Genomic DNA, 12,501 nt, shown 5'->3' with positions numbered 1-12,501 from the left:
GGGTAGAGGTCTCTGTTTTACTCTCTTCTGCCAGTGAGGTTACTGAGGCTTAGAGAGGAATAAAGCCTAGCAACCTGACCCGAGTCTGTGTCCTCATCAATTTCAAAGCTCATGAAGAGGACACTTCCTTTTGAGGAAGCCATCTATGAACTGAAACATTACAAGGAGGAAAGGAGTGTCATATTTGATGATGTGATTTTTAAGAGTTAGAAGTAGGTGAAAAAAAAAGGTAATCTCTTCCCTGAGTCATTTAATCTCCTTGGATTTCCATTTCCCAAGTTATCACAGTAAATGATCCCTACTCCAGCTGAGACAAGAGGTAAGTCCACTTTATGAGTGCAAGGACTGCTGTATAGGCAAATGAATTGTGTGTATGAGTGTCCCTGGTCCCTCTTGATTCTGGGGAATAAAAACTATGCCTACTTCTTGTAGGGAAGAGGTAAACAGAGAGAATATGTCCAAAAATGGCAAGATGCATTGAATGCCACAGTTATATGAAGTGATAACTGATGTTTAAAGAAACTATTAAATCTGTTTGGTTCAATGGGGTATGTGGCATCATGCCAGTAAAGAACAGGGTATTTAACTGATATCCACACTCACCCTCTGAACACTATGGGTCCAGCCTGAGAGTGATGGAACAGTGGGACTTATGGGAGGAGGATGCTGGTGGACGTTTGGCTAAGTCCTCATGGCCAAGACTCAAGCATCTGGGATTTGCAATAACAGACTGTCTTGGGGTGGGGGTGGAGGGAAGACACCTAAAAGGACAATCCAACTATAGCAAGATAAATAGTGTCCCTCAAAATATCAGGCCATAATCTCTAGAATCTGTAAAGGCTGCCTTATATGGGAGAAGGTCTTTATAGATGAGAGGAAGTTAGGATCTTAAGATGGGAGATTATCCTGGATAATCTGAGTGCCCTAAAAGCAATAAAAAGTGTCCTTTTAAGAGGGAGGTAGGGGATTTGATGTAGAAGAGAAGGTGATGTGACCATGAAGGCAGAGACTCGAGTGATTCTGTGCCCCTAGCCTGCCATGCCTGTTATCTTCTTCTCTCTGCAGAGATCATATCTGAGCCTGGATCCTTGGAGCACTGCCCCAGGTCCTCCCTTTCCTTCTGGGAACGTCAGTTTCTTCTGTCTTCTGTGCCAGCATCCTAAACTCAGAATGCTAGGAACCAACAGGTCACTAACCAACAGGTGACTAAGGCAGCTGGGAGGGGGTTGGAGAATTGGGAAGCTGGAGCCCAGTTCAAGGGTCCACCTATGAACTATTTTGAAATATGGACTCAGGACTCAGGTTGTCTTCAAATCTTCACATCTTAGATTTTTACAAGATAAGTTAAAAAAAAACACCTACTTAAATGAACTCTCCCAATTTTGTAAATTGGTAACTATTTAAAAAAAAATGTTTAATGGAACTAAAAGATTTCTAGCTGGCTGGTTTGGCCTTGGACTATCAGACTGTAGCCTGTGCCAGAGATTCCCACTCTGGCAGCATTTACCGGCAGGGTTATATAGTCCCTGGTCAGTGACAGGCCTCCAGACTATCCTTCCAACTCACCTGCCCCTTCTTTGAAAGGGGAATCACACCAACATGATCTTCACATCCCAAGGGCCTGGAAAATACAGGCCCTCTCCATGAGCAGTCATTTACAAGTGGCTTCATGAAGAGAGAAGGGAAAAGAGGGAGGGAAGAAAATATAGTAACCTTCCTATTGGCAAAGAAAAAAAAGTTAGCAAAATGCTAGCAACTCTCAGATGTCAACAAAACAGGCATGAGTATCTAGTGTCATTTCAGCTAAACTTGCAGTGCCATCTGTCCAGTTTGTGGAGGATCAGTACTTTTGGGTCCTGGTCTTCTGTGGGTAAAGCAACAAAGACATAATCTGAACATGATCATCAACTAATTGATAAGGGAGGGCCTTTGATCTTGATCCCTGAGGGAACAGTCCAGGAGATCTGAGACCTGAGGCTGCTTTGAATGACAATAACAGGCATAGCCAAGAGAAAGGACCTAAAACAATTCCTCTTCAGACACAGATGTGCACGGACCTCTCCAGGCCTCAGTTTCCCCCAACGTAAAGGGAAGAGATTTTGTTTCTTTCCAGAAGCATTTTCACAATCTTTGCCAATGGAAAGATATTCTTGTGCCAATGGAACAATCATTTCTATACTATTTTCCTGTAAAGTTGACTAGTTTTTCAAAAACTTAATGAATTCATTATAAAAGAAAACCATGAAAGGAAAACTAGTATTCTTTGCCATACATACATGGACTATAATTTGAAAAAACGCAGACCAACATGTTTAATTCCAGCCAGCTGTTGCTGCCTGCTCTGAATATGGAATGGCTGCCTCTGGTCAAAGGGTGTTTGTCAAGTGTCAGAGAAATGTTAAGACACATTAACACCAAGATGAGACTTTCTCTTGCTCTACTTCTCTCTCTCTCTCTCTCTCTCTCTCTCTCTCTCTATATATATATATATATATATATATATATATATATATATATATATATTTCCTTTTTTAGATTTGAAGGAGGTAGAGTCCCCCAAAGCACAGAAAGACATAGGAGAAAGTGGGATACAAGTAGGAAGCAGGATAGTGGTGGTGGTGGGTGGGTGGGTGTATTGATAAAGGGACATCTGAAGAGGAAAGGGAAGCCTATCTAGTGTCAAGAGTCTCCTATGGAAGTCTGGCTCTTAGATCACCAATGAGTCAGTATCTTGAATACTACTCTGAGGGCTGGGAACCTGAAGAGCTTGGGGATCTGGCAAAACTGCCACCTTTGCCTCATCTCTACCCTGCAAAACACTCCAGGGCAGCCCTACACATTGCAAATAATGTCTGGAAGTGCTGAGATTTTGGCTGAAGTTTCAGGAATCTAAACTGATGCCTACTCCACCTAGGTGAGGCTCTCTCTCAAAGCCAGCTGCCTACACCTTGATCAGTCGTTTGTTTTCCCTGATCGTCTGGCCTGGGATACAAGGCCTGAACAGACCTTGGCCCAGTGCTCACCGCTGGCACTCCCCACCCTGCATCCCTCAGCAAAGTCAGAGAGACGCCTTTCATAGCTTCAAAAGTTCCACCAGGTTCTCCAGCCACAGGAGGCTGGAATGGGTAACTGAATCCTATTCAAGTGGGGGGGGGGGGGGAAGTACAGTGACCTTTTGTCCCAGCAGAAGTTCCCGTCTCTCCCGGCCAGCCAGCGGAGGCGGCCCAGCCAGGAGAGTAAGGAATTACAGATGTGAGCCCAGGGCCATGGCCGCCCTCCCCACTGCCCGGATGCCCAGCGGGACAGCTCGGGACTCCGCGGAAATCTGGACACCGGAGCCGGAGCCCTGCCCAGATGCCTGCCCTGAACTCCTCCTAGTTTAGGGCATAGGCTCGCGGGTCTTTACTGCCATTCCCCCGCCTTGCCGAGAGCTCTTTTCAGCAAAGAAACGTCAACACGGAATCCACCCTTCTAGGGGCAAGAGGTTCATTTCGGGTTGCGAGAAAGACGCGCAGGCCCCTCCCCAGCTCACCAAACTGCTCTGGATGCCCCGGGGTGAGCCTACTGGGAGCGGGCAGTGGGGTTTCCTGGCCTCGGTGGGCGCGGTGGGCTAAGACACGAGTTGGACACCCTGCTCCCAGGATGCTCGAGCTTGCGCGTGGCCGCCTTTGTGGGCGACTCTGGAGAAGTGGAGAAAAGCGCCCTCGCTGGACATGGGGTGGGGACACCTCTGTGTTGAGGGGGCTCCAGGCCCAGGACCGGACTGATTTCCTCCCCTCTGAGGATGGGTCAGGCCTGGGTCCTCTCACAGTGTCGGAGACCGAGGATGGGCATCCCCCTAACACCTCCCTAGGACACCTCTTGTGGGTCCGGGGGTGGGATGAGGCAGGCCTGATCAATGAAAGCCCCACGGTCTGGCACTAGGGCAGATAGGAGCCCCTCACCAGGTCCCTGCTCTTGGCTCTCTGGCGGAAGCGCTGAGGAGCCTTGGAGGAGGGGTCCGCGGATCGACGCTGCACTCACCGCACATGGTGACTGCTCCTCTGGGTATCTGCTTGTCTGCGCGGTCCGTATACTCCGTGCACTCCGTGCGCTTTGCGCTCCGCGGGCTCAAGCTCGCGCCGCTGGGCCTCTGGCGCTTATAACAGCTAGCCCTCTGAGAGGGGTAGGGCTGGGGCGGGGCTTCTGCCCGCCTGCCTGTTCCCCATTGGTCCCTGGTTGTCTTGACAACTGCGGGGACAGGGCCCCCCAGAGTCAGAGAAGCGGGTGAAGGGCGGTTCCCAGGCGCAAGTCCTGAATGTAATGCAAAGGCGTCGGGCTGCAGTACACCAACTGCCTGAGTTCTGACCTCAAGTCAGCCACTGCCTAGGCGTGGGATTTTGGGCAAGGAAATTATCACTCCATGCCTCAGTTTCCTCATCTGTAAAATGGGGACAACAATAGAACCTACCTCCCAGGTCGTGGTGAGGATACCAACAGTCTGTGTAAGGCACAGCACAAGGTCAGACATAATAAATGTGCACAAGAAAACCCTTACGTTAGGCCCTTATTATTGGTATACATCCTTGTATGTGCCAGACATTTTTTCTGAGTATGAAAAAAGGGGCTCACGATAGACACATAAATCTGGTCCCCCACCCTAGAAGAAAGAATTACTGTTCTTAGGGGAAAGAGGAGAAAATCAGTGCTACTTGAAGATGGAAAAGGACTTTACTAAAACTGGATGGCCACAGCGGTGGCAGAATCCTAACCGGAGATTTACCATGACGCCAGAATTTGGAGGCAGGGATTCCTCAGGTTGGAAGCAAAACTGGGGACGACCCAGAAAGGTGCCCCCTTCTGGAGCTGTCTTGCTTGCAGCTGGCCGGCCAGAGAGTCATAGGCCCCCTCAGTCCCAGAATGGCGTGGAGCCTGAATATGACCCTTCTGTGAGTCACCGGGCTGGCGTTCCCTAGTCTTGGTTCCGGCCTCCCCTTCCCTCCCCAATGAACTCCAGGCCCCTAGTCTCCTGAGGAAGGTCACGAGAACTGGCTCAATATTTGCGTACTTTGAAGCCATCTGTGTGTGCATTTTTTTTTTAACTTAGAAAAAAAATCCTGAAATTCTAAACAGATCCTCCTGCAGAAGTGTTAGGAAAAAAGGAGAAAGAGAAGAATGAAGTGTTTATGGTTTGTGGGAAATAGCAGAGTTGATTTGATGACCATAGCATTTACCCCTTTCCCATTACCATGCCAGGTTCCCGTTTGTTTGTTCATTTGTTCATTCATTCATTCATTCCCAAGCACCCACCTCATGCCTGTCCTTGTGCTAGGGACTTGACTAATGGAACAGATCCAGCCTGTGCCCTCTTAGCACTTACAAAATGACAGAGAAGGAGACCCTTCACTAATTGTCACACAGATGGACAATTCCAGGTGGGAGAGGGCTGGGCGAGGGTTGGGGAGGGTTGCCAGGCTCTGCCTGGGACTGGACTGGGGCTAAGGCTGGTGCAGGTCAGTCGAGAGTCAAGGTAGGTTACCAAAGGAAGTTAACAGACTAGAGAAGGGAGGAAAAAGGCATGTGCAAAAGTCCCATGTCTGAGGGCCAGAACTAAGGTATGGTGTTCAGGATGCTCTACACCATATTGCCTTCCACTGTCCGTAACTGAGGTGGAAATAGGATGATGTCATCAGGCCTTTTGCTTGCACCAAGGCACCAGGACCCCTGGGTCCCAGCAGAGTTAAGATCTGTTCTCCATCCTTCTTGGGGATTCCCATCTCCATAGTGAGAAGTGGCATGAATGACAGCTGTGGCCCCTATGGAGGCATCTGTAGCAGCTGCCCACCTAACCTCCCTTCTGCTTTGGGGACCAGCCCCTAACAGTCCTTTGGGAGGGTGGGGCCTGGGCCTGAATAAGAAGCCACTAGATGCTCCTGGCCTAAGTGTTGGTTCAGGGATAAGCATGTGGCCTATGCTGAGCTCTGGACACCAAGCTCAGAGACATGGGAGAAACCATCAGAAAAGATGAGTTGATCCTCTTCTGGATATGCAGCTGGAGACAGGATAGCCTGATAAGGTTAGGGGTCTTCTTGTCACCTTGGGGTGGAAAGCTTTCTGAGCAATCCAGAGCAGAGCAGATCCTGTAGAATAGAGAAAGATACACATTTGGGGGGACCCTGGATTCAGTTAGAGCCGAAGCCAGAATATACCCTGGGACTTTTCAGTATTAAAATTTCATGGTTTAGGGCTAGGATTGTAGCTCAATGATAAAGTGCTTGTCTAGCATTTGTGAAGCACTGGGTTTGATTCTCAGCACTGCATAAAATAAATAAAATAAAGGTCTATCAACAACTAAAAAGAAAAAGAAGAAGAAAAAGAAGAAGAGGAGGAGGAGGAGGAGGAGGGAGAGGAGGAGGAAGAATTTCATGGTTTAAACACATTCCCCCAAAAGCATGTGTTGGAAAACATTCCCAACAGTGTTAGAGGTGGGATCTTGGGCAAGGTATATGGCTAAGTGGTAGAGCGCTTTCCTAGCATGTGTAAGTGCCTGGGTTTTATTCTTAGCCACACACACACACACACACACACACACACACACACACACAGAAACATAGTTAGGATCTTTGAGAAGTGATTAGCCATGAGGTCTCCACCCTCAAAAATGAATTAAAGCTGATTACAAATTGGCTTGAGGCTGCCAGTTTGTTATCTTATGCTTTTTGCTACCTGATGCTTTCCACTATGACACAGTAAGAAGGCCCTCCCTAGATGCAGCCTTTTGATCTTGCACTTCCAAGCCTGCAGAACTGTGAGACAAATAAGCTTCTATTGCTAATAAATTATCCAGTATGTGGCATTCTGTTATAGCCACACACAATGGACAAAGACATGCTCAACAAATTCTAATCTTTGCTCAAGGCATTCTGAAGTGACTTCTGTCATTTGCAATCAGGTAGAGATCTGATTCTTTCAATCTGTTGGAACTAGTGTCTGAAGTACAAGGCAGTAGTTAGGCAGGCAGCGGATGGCCCTAGTCTGTGAAATCCTGCTGGCTGGAGGCAGCTCTCTTTCCTGACCTCATCTGTATCAGAAACCTGTCCTGAGGCAGCTCAGGGCTCCTTAGTGAGGTTAAGCACTCTTCCCAGGAAGAGGGGACTGATCTGGATCAGGGAGCCCAGTTGTTATGGTTTAGATATTGAGTGTCACCCAAAAGCTCCTGTGTGAAAAAATTCAAGAAAGTTTAGAGGTAAAATTATTGGGTTATGAGAGCTATAACCTAATCAGTGCATTACTTCTCTGATAGGAATTAACTGGGTGGTAACTGTAGGCTGTGGATGGAGGAAGTGGGTCATTGGGGGTGTGCCTTTGGGGTTTGTATTTTATCACAGAGAGGAGAACTCTCTCTCTGCTACCTGGTGCCAGGTCTCCAGGGGGTTTCTTTCCTCTATCACACATTTCTGCCATGATTTCATACTCTGAGGAATGGAGTCAGCTATCTGTGGACTGAGATCTTTGAAACTGTGAGCCCCTAAATAAACTTTTCCTCCTTTAATTGTATTTTCAGGTATTTTTGATCACCACAGTGGGGGGAAAAAGCTGACTAAAACACCAGGAAGAGGTCTCTTTTGGAGGAGGGGTGTGACACAGATCATAGATGCTTCTCCCAGCCTGGCCCCATATCTGTGCTTGGAGGAGAGTGAGTTTGTAAAACTGGAGCCAGAGTTCCAAGGGGTCTAGCTGGAGCAGGGCACAGAGCATATCCCCAGTGGATCTCAGATGTGCAGTACCCAGAAAGAGCTCCATAATTGGTTTAGTTTTTTTTTTTTTAGGAGCACCTTTCCCATGCCAACCTCCCGGGTTGGCAGCCATCAGCCTGCCCTTTTCACTACACAAGTCTTTCAAATCTCTTTATGGTTGGGAGATTTGCTCATTGTTTTGGCTTTTCCCAAACAGAGACCTGTTCTACCCTTCTTCCCTCCCTACTACTCCCAAAGCAAACAGCCCAACCAAGTTCCATGGCTGTGCTGGGGGACTTGGTATATGCCTGCTATCCCCCCAGGCATAGGCCCTATTAAGCTGATTGTCCCTCTGACATTTCCACTAGGGTCTGAGAAGAGTTACAGAGGCCAAGGTATCGTGAGGGTTGACCTCTAACATTTGCTGGGGGTCATGGCTGAACTTTTGCCAACTCTTATGTTGTCATCAGGGGTCTTGTTACCAACTCTCCACCTGCCCCAGCTCTGCCTGCATCTGTCTGGGCTGTGGCCACAAGGCAACCTAAGGATGGTCACTTTGTCTTCCAGATCTCCCTCTACCCATCCCCATGCAGAAATGCCAGGTAACTGTTGGTGTTGCCCAGAGATCCTTCAGCCCAGGGCCATGGAGCACAGGGCTCCTTGGCTTTCCATAGAGGATTCAGGGAGGTGGGAATGCAAGGTGCTGAGGCTTGCAGCTGGGAGTCCTGCATTGGGTCACTGGATATTTGGAAGATTCTAGGAGGACCTGTGAGTGGTGCCCAGGGTGGCAGTGGGCAGGATTCTTGGTGCCCAGGGCAGAATCTACCCCTGGACTTTTCCAAGTGAGTTGTTCCAGGTGTGAAGATTTGGGTGGAATATGTGGGTTCAGGATGGCTGACCCTCAGCTAGATTCAAAGTGGAAGGAACAAGGTGCAGAAGGGCTTAAAGCCAGATTTGGGAGTGGAGCAGGAAGGCTTCCTCAATCCTCCACTCCACCTGTGGGGCTGAAATGAGATGGATGGCCAGATGAGTAGGGCTAAAAAAAGTTAGGGAGTGTTCTGAGGGACTGGTCTGGGGCCCTTGTTTAAGGACAGCCAGAAATGGAGAATTGGGTGGGAAACTGAGTCAGGAATCCTTCCTAAGAGCAATGGTGGGGTGTGTGAGAAGATTCACCTAGGGTTAATTAGAAGCTTCACTGGGCAATAGGCAAAGGGAGGGTCATGTAGCTCAGACTTTGGCCCACAAATGGCTCCCCCCCACAATCCTCACCCCAACACTGAGGCGAGAGAGAAGCTTCCCAGCCTCATTCAACTCAGTCTGTGCCTGCACAGTGGTGACTATTCTGTAGAGCTCTTGGGAGAAAATAGCTGGTTTTACCTTTTTACTTCCTGGGAAATTTAGAAGATCCGCCACAAAGTTGAATCCATACATCCTTTTATGACAAGGTTAATTTAAAAAAAAATGGGACTATTCTACATTTTTAGAACCTTTTTTCTTACAGGAGAAATAGGTGTTGATTTTCAGAAATAGTAGAGGGTTAGCCACTGTTAACTTTGTACACCCCTTCAAATGTTATTCTCTGCATGTACAGTCATTATTTAAATGTTTTGGTCATACTGTAACACTGTTTTGTGGCTGGAGTTTGATCTCCATCTAGAAAGAACTTCAAATCCTGCTGAAAAGCCCAGCAACACCAGTGTACCCAATGCACCTCTGGTACCATTGCTTCCTGGAAAAGCTGGGCCTTCACTCTGCTTGGTGGGAAGAGGACAGGTGACTGTGTAGGATGAGTAGAAATCTGTGAATCAGAGGTGATCAGAGACAGGTACACCACAGTCTGCAATCCTTGTCAGCTCCCAGCTAAGACAAGTGGGCTGCTGTTAGGGTCTGAATGCCTAGGTCTTCCCAAAATTCATATATTGAAATCCTAACCCCCAAGGTTATAGGAATAAGAGGTGGGGTGGTGATATGTGAAGTGATCAGGTCATGAAGGAAGATTGTAAGGGATTGGTGCCCTCATAAAAGAGGCCCTAGAGTGTTGTCTTGCCCTTCTACCATGTGAGGACACAGTGAGAAGGTGCCATCTGTGAGACAGAGAATGGTCTTTACCAGACACTGAATCTGCCAGTGCCTTGATCATAAACTTCACAGTCTCCAGAACAGAAATTCTGTTGTTTATAAGCCACCCAGTCTGTGTTATTTTGTCTTATGGATTAAGACAGCTAATTGGTTTTTCCACTCCTACATGGTACAACCTAGGCTCACTCCTCAACAAGCTCCTAGATTATTTCAGTTAAAGAATCTCCTCAGGGACAATAAAAATTACATATTTGGGACTCTGCAGGAGCAGAGAGAAGCCTCACATTCATGAACCATTAGGCGAAGTAAAGCATGATGGCTCATATATCTGAGAAATGTCCTTGATACTCCCATTTCCTTGTCCTGTGCTAGAGGAAACCAACCCAGTTTCCATCCTAGAGGAACTCATAGTCTTGCAGGCTTACACACACACACACACACACACACACACACACACACACACACAGGGTGGGGTTCCAAATCTAACTGAATTTTGTAAGTTGTGAAAGAATCCAACTAGCAAATGAGGTCAGAAGAGCATTTCAGGCAGAAAAGACATATACAAAGGCCCAGGGGTAGGAAGAAGCATGTCAGGCACAGGAAGTAAGCATTAGGTGACTGCTGAACCTTTATACTTTGTGAGGACCAGATGCCCACAGGGTGCAAACAGGTGATTGAAACAAGGAAGGCAAAGGGTATAAAGAAGACAACAGGGAGCAGTGGGGAATGTGGAGACAGGGATCATGTGCCCCATTTAAGGGTCTTATTTGTACCCAAAAAGGGGGGGGGATGGTTCTAGCCAATGAGCAGAGACAGGGAAAAGAACTCAAGAGCATCTTTTGTAATAATTCAAAGGTAGATATTTCATGTTAATTGATCTGCCCATTGTATAAACAGGCATTTCCTAAAAGGCTATGGCAGGGTGCTCTGAAGAGCTGGAAGGAAGCAATAACAGTGCACACTGGTCTGGCCTGCCCCATCATGGCCTCTTTTTAGGGCATTTCCCTGGTAAAATCAGAGGGGAAGGAACCCTGACAGAGAGGGATATGGTGAGGAGCTTGGCCCAGGGCTTGACCCAGCAAAGCAAGACAAGAGAGAGAATCCATTAGGTAAGTAGCTTATTATTGTTGTTTGATTTCTTTTTCACAATCCCTTTAAAATATGAAAACTACTAGCTGTCTGGGCAAGCAAAGACGAGGCCATGGGGCAATATTTGGTGTGGTGGGCCCTGGTTTGCTGACCTTTGCTTTAATGGAAATGCTCAGCCCTGGGATAGCCAAGAAATTTAGTAGAAAAAGGCTGCAGTAGTCTGCTTCTTGGCTGTATAAGGCTGGCATAGACTCTGGAGGCTATTGGCAGTAAGTAAAGGGCTCACTCACTCAGTGGGAAACCTAGAGAAATAGTCTCTGGAAACCAGCAAGGTCCATAGGAGGCCTGGCCTCCAGAGCCCTCCAGAATACTCTAGAAGCATACCAGAGAAATGGGATGGACTAATTGCACAAGGGGTACTGTGATCATCAAACAAAACAAAACAAAACAAAACAAACAAACAAAAAACAGGTCTGCATGCTTTTAATAGAATGATGCATATGTGCTCTGGAGATGAGAATGACCCTGTCCAGGGGCCCCAGTATGAGAGACTCAAGGCTTCCCAGACCACATCCTCTATGAGGGATGCTATGATGTAGGCAAGAGGAATCTGTGTCACTCACTCAAGCCACCATGCTGATCAGGGAGGAGTGAGGACTAGTGGTTAAGTAGACCCTGCCTTGATGAGTTAGCATTTTTCTGAAAGAGTCTGCTTTTGGATCTCTTGACCTTGATTTTGCCTTTGTGCTAAGTGTTTACCCTGTACCCTTGCAGATAACATTCTTTACTCACTCACCACAGCTGGCTTCATGAGGAGATCTCAGGTACTCTTGCTTTTGATTGACTTTGGCTAGTGAGAACACCCTGCAGGAGGTCTGGAGAGAAAAGGGGGTAAGATCAGAGTATTTACCTACCCCAAGTGGGGACTGAGTTTCGCCCAAAGAACTCTGCCTGCCTTAGCCACTAGCCCTCACTCCTCCCTGATCACCATCACTATCTGTCTAGTGGCCTGTCCCACAGCTGCTCTCCCCAGATCTGGCCTCTTTGGACTAGAAGAGGTCATGCTGGGTATCTCCTTAACCTTGAACACTCTATTCAAGAAATGTTTCTCAATTACACCCTGTCTCGGGTGTAATTGAGAGGGACCAGATGTCTAACTTTGTCCAGGGCTGTCCTGGTTTAGCACTGAAATTCCCATGTTCCAGGGAACTCCCTAGTCCTGAGCAAGCAATTATAATTGATCACTCTAGCTGTCACTTGATTTTTGCACAGACCCTGATCATGCATTTTTACTTCCTTGCATTTTTATCTGCAAAACAAGATTAAGAAGAGTCCTAAGCTGTCTCCTGACTCCTAGTTTCTCATGACCATTGAGAAGAACTGGCAATCCTGGGAAATAGTTGTCTAGTAGTGAGTGTGGCTGTGTCTTAAAGGGGCCTGCCCCTATGGTCACCCCATCCTCACTCTTAGACTAGGTACTGGATGTCTTACTCATCTGGGTTTCCTACCTGGCCTCAGAGGTGGCTGGATCAGCTATTCCATATATTGCTGATGTCTTACAGATTCCTGGGGATGGAGGAAGAAGTTTTTTTTTCTGAGTTTGGAGGTGAATGCCTGC

The 12,501-nt window shown here is 47.5% G+C and overlaps 1 protein-coding gene across 1 annotated transcript in view; it reads right to left on the bottom strand.

Annotated features, from left to right (window-relative positions):
- The window catches only part of GFPT2 (glutamine-fructose-6-phosphate transaminase 2), a 51,049-nt gene extending 46,934 nt beyond the window's left edge, over nt 1-4,115 (bottom strand). Inside the window, exon 1 of the mRNA XM_081298978.1 lies at nt 4,024-4,115. Coding sequence (XP_081155104.1) covers nt 4,024-4,030 — 7 coding nt within the window. The 5' untranslated portion in view covers nt 4,031-4,115. The remainder of the gene's footprint in view (nt 1-4,023) is intronic.
- Nucleotides 4,116-12,501: the final 8,386 nt, after the last annotated feature.

This window comes from Spermophilus citellus, assembly GCF_964194105.1.
Source record: "Spermophilus citellus genome assembly, chromosome: 1".
NCBI classification, from domain to species: Eukaryota; Metazoa; Chordata; class Mammalia; order Rodentia; family Sciuridae; genus Spermophilus; species Spermophilus citellus.
This window is presented reverse-complemented; position numbering and strand designations above follow the sequence as displayed.